A 9,208-nucleotide genomic window follows, 5' to 3' on the forward strand; every position below is an offset into this window, starting at 1 on the left:
CTCTCTCCATGGGTGGGTTTCCTCTGGTTTCTCTAGTTTCCTCCCACCTCCCAAAAACATGTCCATATATTGATTGGCTATTCTAAGTTGACCTGTGAACCTGACCAGGAAAAAGAGCTTACTGAAGATTGATTGACTTGAGAATGAAATTTGAGAAAGAATTGAATTTTTGTTCGTTGTTAAACAAATTTAATCTACCTATTTAGATATACTGTATAATGAAAAAACAAACACGAAGGATCAATTATCATACCTATCTAATTTGAGTGAAGTATTTTTTGTAATCAGACAACAGCTTTTATTCCTTGACAAACATTTTCTGTGTGCTGTCCTGTTCAACAGAACAGCACAATAAAAGTAATAATACTCCATCACCTGCCGTGTGCCCTGCACTTATGGTCCAAATCTGGAAGTGAAAGGAACTCCCTTAAGTCTTTTGATTAATGTGCGGTATACGTGATATTTGCTCCTTCTCGTCTTTCTCATCAGGCTCCATACCAGAGCTGTCACGGCTAAGCGCCTCTCTCTGGCAGGTCTGTTTAGGCTATCACAGATTCTTTTTCTATCCTGAAAAATGGCTGATCTGTTCACCTTTACAGATTATATGAACAGTGTGGTGGAGTTTTGGTTACTGGAAATTGGGGAAAAGCTCTTAGTTACACATTAAAGGATCATTAAAGCTTTTAACTCTCCAAAAACAGAGTTTCATTAATAGTATAAAACAGCAATCCATCACTGTCTGCTCATTTGCTAAGAACACCTCAGGTTACCATTGTGCAATGAGTGATAACTAATATGATACTTGCTTTTGATTGCTTTTTTCTTTTTGCCTCGTCTCTCTTTCTTGTAAGGTTCCGAGAACACCCAGAGGTCCTTGAAGCATACTGCTTATTTAGTTACAGTGGTAGAAATCACACCGCACCTTTACAAACACTATCTTATAAAAGTTCTTATAGTTACTAGCCTATTTGACTGGTCACCAGAATTTAATGAGTTTAATCCAAATCTCAATAACTCAAAAATAAGTCGGCCTATACTTAATGTCAATTTGGATCTACGGTGTTCTCCCAGTAGAATGCCCCATGGCTTCAATACATTGGCAGGATATTATTGTTCAGATTTGAATAATGAGTCTAATATTTGAATATTTCATGAAATAAATCTGTATTGAGGTACCTGTGGAATTTCTTTCAGCTCCTTGGCTGAGACCCACTGCTTTAAAGTGTTCAACGGGACTTTGTTGGTGTGGCGCTTCTAATCTACTGTTTTGCCAAAGCTTTTCTCACACCCTGTATCATGTATAAATATAAGCAAGCAGAAATGCATTCATGTCTTTATAGTATAGCCATCGATGCACTTTGTGCTTGGCTTCGCGCTGACACACACTACAGTTGGGCTATGCACAGTTCATACCTGTAAAAGCTCACTGTCTTGTTCTGTAAAACTAAGCCAACCCCCTACTCCGTCTAAAAGTGTTCTCGAGAGAATGTCTGCATTGAAATGACCAACGTGCCCCTTCCCTATCTTTTGTCAGGGGTCAGTGTGCTGGGACAGGGGCTGTTGTAAATTGTACACACATGTGGATGCCCAGAGCCACACTGGGACGCCTGAGAGATTGTAGGGGGTGAGGGTGGTGTGTTTAGGATTGGGGGAAGGAACACTGGATGAAGGGGAGGGGATATGGGAGGAGCTTGGCAGCTGCTATTTGTAGATCTTTGTGATGGATGACTGCTGTGTGTGTATGTGTGTGCGTGTGTATGTAAGAGAGAGTGAGAGAGTGTTTTTTTTCCTCTTTGGTGTTCCTCTGTTCCCCTCTGTGTAGGCAGCCAGAGGAGTACTGGAGTGGGAGGGAAGCAGACGTAGACGCTGAGCACAGTGAGGGAGACGGAGACAGAGAAAGAGAGAGAGTTTTCTTTAGGAAGTCAAGCACGACAGGCGAGGACGAGCTTCTTTTTTTTGTCTCCCCCCCCTACCACAAGAACAATCAAAACAGGACTAGTCTGACCTAAAGTAGCCATTTCTTCTGCTTGTGAGGACAAAAAACCTTACCTTACCTTTTGTACCTTTTTTTTCATCCTCCACACGTAGTCTTTCTCCCACACGTTGTGTGTGCTTTGCTTTCAGCATAAGGACTTCTGCAGCAGTAGCAGCGGCTTTGTAAAAGGAAAAATCTCTTAAGGAAAAGCAGTTAACGGAGTTTACGAAGCTGTGGATCAGTCATGCCCATGAGAGGCTGTAGGGCATGGAAGTGGGCACTGCTCCTGTGTGGCGCCCTGTTCTCCCACCATGCCACCGCGTGCCCAGCTCTGTGCACCTGCAGCGGCACCACCGTGGACTGCCACAACCTGGGGCTCAAGAGCATTCCCAGGAACATCCCAAGGAACGCAGAGCGACTGTGAGTAGCATCTCAAGCACATCCTTTCCTCCTATCGTGAGAGTTGAAGAGCAAACAAGCTCTTTAGTGAAGAAATTATTTTTATTACTCTTCAAGGCAGGTTGTAAAGAGGTACAGGTACAAAGAAAGAATAAATGTATGCACGCAAATGCGTCTGTAATTTACATACTGACTTGTGTGTGCTTGTGTGTATGCATGATGCTGGCAGTACTGTGAGTTCTGTCATTATCATGCACCTTCTAGAAAATACTTTCACTTATCTTGCTGGATACTTTTTTTTTTTTTTGTTCAATTTGCATATTCTCTTGTGTGAATTTTAACAGATTTAACTTGTATATTTTGCTGTATCATATTCCTTAATTCTTATGTTCAATATGCCTCAAAGTTGTGAAGATTTACAAGATTTGAATTGCCAAACTTTGATGAAAGTAAATATTTGTACTGCTGCAGATTTTGTTTTTCTAGCCTTATATGGTATCAGTATAACTAAACTTAGGACTAAAAAAAAAAAAAAAAAAAACTCATCACAACAGAATGAATTGGAATCCGTCAATGTGGTCTTAATGTTAAATCATGTAGAAAATCAGTAAATCAGGGAAATGGTGTTTAATTATGTGGCTAGTGAGAGTGTCTCATCAGCAGCTGGTCTGCAGAAGAATGAACCTAATAAGCGGCTCACTCTGCACATCAGACTTACTCTCATCTCTCTCCTTATGATCTCTTGTAACACTTTAAAATATTCATGTCGTAATTAATTTCCGAGGACTGGAAAGGGGAAAATTGATTGTACTGGTCCCGGGTATAGAATATCTCTGATGAATTATACATGCCAGGCAAACTGTGTGTGTTAGTTCAATCTTTACTTTAGAGGGACAGGGGATTGTGACAGATTGGACAAAATCTTGCTTGAAGTATCTACATTTCTTTTTCTAGAGCTGTTCTGGGTTTTTTTAAACGAGTAAATCATGGGATAGGATGTACTTCCACTCTCTGGATAGATTATTTAACATAAGAAAATCTTTGCATCATATCGGCCTCATTGTGTAGTGGTCATTTTTCAAGGCGATTGCTCCAGTCAAATAAACCACACACAAGTCCCTAGTGATTTTCCCTGACTCCTAAGACAAATTGACGATATCCCACATGTAGTCCTAATTGCTTCTGGTTTTTCTGTGTTTTATTTTTTTCCTTTCATTTTTCTTTTCATTTTTTTTCTTTCAAGTGGGCATCCTGACAAACTCGGATGAAAGGATGTGAACAAATCCTGTTACGTTTATGGTGATTTCATGAGAAAACTCACTACATGCCTAACTTTGCCCCTATTTGTCCTGGAAGTAATAATTAACACACAATTAAATACAGCATAATATTCATAATTGGAAACATTCTAGCTTGCAACCCTTTTGATGCATTCTTTAACACATTCTTAACAAAAAAAAAAGAACTTTGTCTCCACCACTTCCATAAGTACAGTTTGCTATTGTTAAATGTTTTTGAGTCGACCACCTCGTCAAATTGTAATTGAAGAAAGAAATGAGAATGGTTTGGGGGTATTTCTCAGTCAGGACAGTTTGGCTTTGCTAGACTCAACTGTTTCAGACATCCACTCAAAAAAAAAAAAAACATCTTTGCAAGCAGAAGCTGGGTTATTCATACTGACAAGGTTCTGCAAATGTGTGTGTAATGGTTTTGGGGGGTATAATTTGTGCATGGATGTAGAATCCCATTTGCACTCGTCAGAAAGCATTTCGATTGTCCTGACCTTTCTGCTTGCGTTCTTTAACAACTGCAGCCACATGTGCCAAACTCACTCCCCCAAACAAGACTTCCCCTTAACCAGCTCTTGCTAAATATACTAGACAATGAGCCCACCAACCAAACACCCACAATGCACTCCCAAAGCTGTGAGGTAAAAGATGAACGATTGTACATTGTACATCATAACTGCATACAAAAGGCCACTGAATGTTTTTTTCAAACAGCTTGTCCAGCTTTGTGAAACATTTTTCTTTCTCTTTAGCCTGAGAAAACTTGTCTGATTTGGGATTCTCTTAGTAGAGAGATGGCTCAAGTATGCAAGTGTCCTTTCTTGCCTTTTTTTGACTATTTATTGATTCAACCATAGTGATGGTTTGAGGGCCGAGAACGGATGCTGCATGAAGAAGCTGTTTAAGCTGCATGGTGAGAGAGTGAAACCTTTGTTTAGAGAGCTTGGTTGTAAACTTCAGCTCTAGTCTAGGAAGAGGTATATTGAGGGTTCTTTAAATAGATAGAAGGCTGTTTATACCACCTCCTTAAAAATCTTAAGAGCTTCTTATTAAACACCTGCATTTTACAGAACTCATGACTGATTGAGTCCACTTGCTGAGGAGATATCTTTGAAACATAGACTTTTAGGCCTTTATAGAGGCAGTATGGTGGTACAGCAGGTAGGGCTGCTGCCTCACAGCTCCACGGTCCCTGGATCGATCCTGACCTCGAGTTACTGTCTGAGTTTCGCATGTTTTCCTGTTCCAATGTCCTGTTCCATCCAAGGTGTATTTCATCACACATGTCCAGTGTTCTTGGGATATTTTCCAGATCCACCGCAGCTTTTACCAGGATAAATCGGTTACTGAAGCTGAATAAATGAATGATTGCTCAGTTTAATAATTGCTTTTTTCCCCAATTTAGTCATGGCCAGATCGCACCCATAAGGAAGCTCTCCCCTATCACTTGACAGCTACCAATCGTGGAGGACGAAGTCTATCACATGCTTCCTTTGAGGCACATGAAGCCAGCCGAGCGCATCTTTTCAAACTGCTGCTCATGCAACCTCAGGGGCTGCTTAACACTCAGAGGAAAGCATTATCCACCCCCTTCTGCACTGCATGCATGATTGGCTAGTGTCACTGTGATTGATAGGGGAGAGCCTGACCAGTTCTGCTGACCTGGATGGCTGTGACCTCATCAGGATTCGAATGCTTTTCTGTTGCGTTATTCGGGAGTGTGGCACAGTAGTCTTTGACTAAGGTTAATTAGAGAACCTCTTGCATAAGTGAAACATGCAAGGCTCGTACCTTTGCTGAAAAGTTCCTTCCTAGAACCCTCTGTTGTAGAAACAAACCAAAGAACTCTTTAATGTGCTATACAGAATGCTTTTTATAAGGGTAGCCACCCTAAAGATTTCTTTAGTTTGTGCAACTGTTAAGGTCTGTGTAAATGCATGCAGTAGAAAAGGTTCCAATTATAAACCTTCTAGAAAGCCAGAACCATTAAACACCCAAATAACCCCAGGGGAACACTTTTTCTAAAAGTGCACCATTTTTAACAGCTGCCAGATGATGATACACATCAAATCAGTAGATAGATCAGTAAAGAAAACCATATCCACTCAACAAACCATAATTTAACTCCATCAGGACAGGGCAAATCCAGATATAGGGAGAAGATTTCCATGGCCTTGGCAATAAATTGTAAAGGGTATCACGCAATTTGGGATATCAGACAGGAGAATCCTGAGTGACTGTGGAGCTTTTTCACATGACATGTGACCCTTCTTATTTCTCACAGATGGTTTAGCTTTAGGAATGAGGATTATTTGAGGAATGCCAATGTTGATGAGAATGGTGCTAAATTAAAGGTTGTGTAGAGCAGACACATTCCCTTTCCACACATTCCCAGCATCCCACATGTCTCTGCTGCATACTGCTCATGCACTTCCTTATAGTAAATCTTAATGGCAAGATGGAACTGTTACATTTCTATTAAGGTTAGTGTAATGGTGTTTGCAGAGAAGGGCTTAAAGATTAATTGGGACAATCTCAGTAACAAGACAGCTTTTAACCTGAACCGTGAGCCGGAATGGTGTGACCTCAGTTTCTTTGTTACTCTGTATAATCTACATGAGCTGCAATCAGGCAAGCCAAATTAACTAGGCAATCTTAATCTGGAATTCATGGGGATGTTGTAAAGAGTGCAGTGAAAATGATATGGGTGTGTCAAAGCACCATGTGGAAATGACTGTTACCAGCCAGGCACAGGCCTTTTTGCATTAACAATGCATCAGTGACTTTCTTGATAGAATAAGTAGAAGGTATTTCGTCTGTTACAAACAGTTTCAGCAAAACATCCACAAAGCACAAACCCTGTATTTGCTTACAGGGAGTGAAAGCCTCTGTGTTCTCCATCTCAATGTACTCAAATGCTCCACGTCCCTAAAGCCCAACTTGTTTCCCGTTTCTAGTTGAACAGTTTGGCATATTCAATTACAGGCACAGATGTTTGACTTACTGGCAGTTGCTGACTTTTGTGCTGTTAAGTGCACCTTGTAAATGAGGTTTACTTTCAGAGGCCTACACATGGATAGAGTTAGCTCTAGAATTATTGGCACCTTTCATTAAAATAAACACAAAATGAAAAAGACCTGCATTGAGTAATATTTTGAGCCTAAATATACTGTATAGGGATGATGGTTTCAAAACAGTTATCATGATTAATATTTGTGAAGTTAACTGAAGGAAGCTTCATGAAATATCTAACAAGGTTGGAAATTTTTGTCCAGCCCTCCATGCAGAACATTTTTAGATCCTTTATATTCTTAGTTTTGTGCATTTGTACTGCCCTATATAATTCAGACCACAAGTTTTACATTTTTGAAATGGTATGCTGCAAAAGAGATTTTGTGTTGCTGCAACCATTTCTATGTTGATTTGGATGCATGTTCGAACCAATTATCTTGTTGGACAATCTATGGTCTTAACCTCCTAAAAGCAACCAGATTTTGGGCTAACAAATGGCAGCTAGGTGGTGCTGGAAACTGAACTACAATCTTCTGATCATTAGCCCAAAACCTGAACCACTGATCCACCACCACCTTTGCAAACAGTCTTCACAAGAGCTCCTGGACTGCTAGCTGCAATACAGTCCCATAGTTTCCATGATTCACCACCAGATATTACTATGAGTATTGGGGCTTTTCTTGTATGCAGACCCCCTTTGCTGATGGTGTGACCAGTACATTCTTGGACACATCTTACTACAACATGGATGACTTGTTAGCGCAGTGGGTAGTGTTGCTGCCTCACTGCGCCAGGGTCCCAGGTTCAGTGTGGTGTTTTTACATGTTCTGCTTGTGTCCGATTTCCTCCCACCCCACCATCCATGCAGGTGGGTGCATTGGCTACTCTAAATTGGTGTGTGTTGTGGCACCCTGCTGTGGACTGGCATCCTGTACAGGGTGTGTTCCTCCCTTCATCCAGTTTTGCCAGGTAGACTTGGGATCCATTGTGACCCTTACCAGGATAAAGCCATTACTGAATATTCCCGAAAGGCACCAACATGTGGGTGGATCCGGTGCCTTTCCCAGAGAACTAGTTATGCCTAGTTCTCTGGGAAAGGCACCGGATCCACCCATAGAATATTAAAAAATATAAAGGTGGGGATATACACATCACAGGACACAATGCACAAATACATGAACTGTATATTCAAACGTAGGGGCAATTTAGTGTACCCAATCCAATTAGCTGCATGCTTTTGGGAGTTGGAAGGAAACCCATAGGTAGAACATGTGAAACTCCAACCAGACAGTAACCTGAGCTCAGGTTCAGACCAGGTACCCTGGAACTGTAAAGAGGCAATTCTACCTGCTGCACCACTGTATTGACCTGAATCATTGTATGTATTCTTTATCAGATTTTATTGTAATTGATCATAAGCATATGGGGGCATGAGAGGTAGTGTGGGTGGATTCTTGCAGATTTGAAGCATGGCATGTGTGAATCTGTGACTCTTAAAATACCAGCTTCATTTCACACGTGGCTGAGTGTGGTTCTGATAGCTTTGCAATAATCGGGGGGGTTTGCAACATGACTCTAGCAATTCTAATGTCTAGACTAATTTGGCAATAGTCTCAATTCCCCCCTGGCTGTATGGGTACAGATTGAGTTTGCAATCCATTTACTCCCGGGGTAATTTAAACAAGCCATTTGCAGGTCAGTGTTGACATGACCGATTACCTCACGACACCTTTTACCAGGTTTTCTTGCTCCAGGGACTTGTCAGGATACTCATAATGGCTGCTGGTCTCAAATGGTGAAAGCATTTGAATAAAAAAGATGGCTTATCAAGTTTATTTTAATATTTTATATTTCATGTTTTTATTTTATTTTTCTATAAAAGAAAAATATTTTTTCCAACCTGAATAAGTTGCATATTAATCTTTATATTAACATGCGATCTTCAATGGCATTCAAGATTTATATTCTAATATAAATTCTTCTTTCATTGTCATGTTGATCTATTTTCACTTTGGTTAATGGCTTCCTACATAATCCAGAACACCGTTCAAGTACCTGCTGATAGTGGTGCCACTGGGATTTAGCCCCTGCTTCATGTCTACCTAAAGAGCGTGATTCAGCAGTGCTTTACACCTAAAGATTTAGACTAAAGTCTGTCCACCTCACTCACCTCCTCATCTGTATACCCTGCTCAAACAGATCAGGTTCGTGCTAACATAGCTGCCGACATCATTGTGTGCATCATAATATAGACTGTTAAATAACCAAGCAGAGATTCTTTCCTAACTTGCAACTGTGTTATAGAGCTACATTGTATTCTGGAACTTTGAGTCCAAAACATTAGCACCGGAATATTTATAAACATATTTAATTAGTTTCAGATGTAAACTTTTCTTTAATGCACAGTGATGCATGGACTTGGTTCAGTTTTGTATTATGGGGCTTTTCAAGTGTTTTGCTTCCAGGATTTTTGTTTTGTTTGACATTTCAGTGAATATGTGAAATAACTACCAAATGTTTAATTGTACAAACA

The 9,208-nt window shown here is 40.4% G+C and overlaps 1 protein-coding gene across 4 annotated transcripts in view; it reads left to right on the forward strand.

The window, feature by feature from the left end:
• The first annotated feature begins 1,735 nt into the window (after positions 1 to 1,735).
• Positions 1,736 to 9,208, forward strand: part of slit1a (slit homolog 1a (Drosophila)) — a 109,983-nt gene continuing 102,510 nt past the window's right edge. For 3 of the 4 annotated variants that reach the window (XM_017461709.3, XM_017461711.3, XM_053677641.1), the window contains exon 1: positions 1,736 to 2,395. In XM_017461709.3, the coding sequence (XP_017317198.1) occupies positions 2,220 to 2,395 (176 nt within the window). In that variant the 5' untranslated portion in view covers positions 1,736 to 2,219. The remainder of the gene's footprint in view (positions 2,396 to 9,208) is intronic. The other variant, XM_017461710.3, reaches the window with a different exon arrangement.

The sequence above is a fragment of the Ictalurus punctatus genome, chromosome 29 (assembly GCF_001660625.3).
Source record: "Ictalurus punctatus breed USDA103 chromosome 29, Coco_2.0, whole genome shotgun sequence".
NCBI lineage: Eukaryota > Metazoa > Chordata > Actinopteri > Siluriformes > Ictaluridae > Ictalurus > Ictalurus punctatus.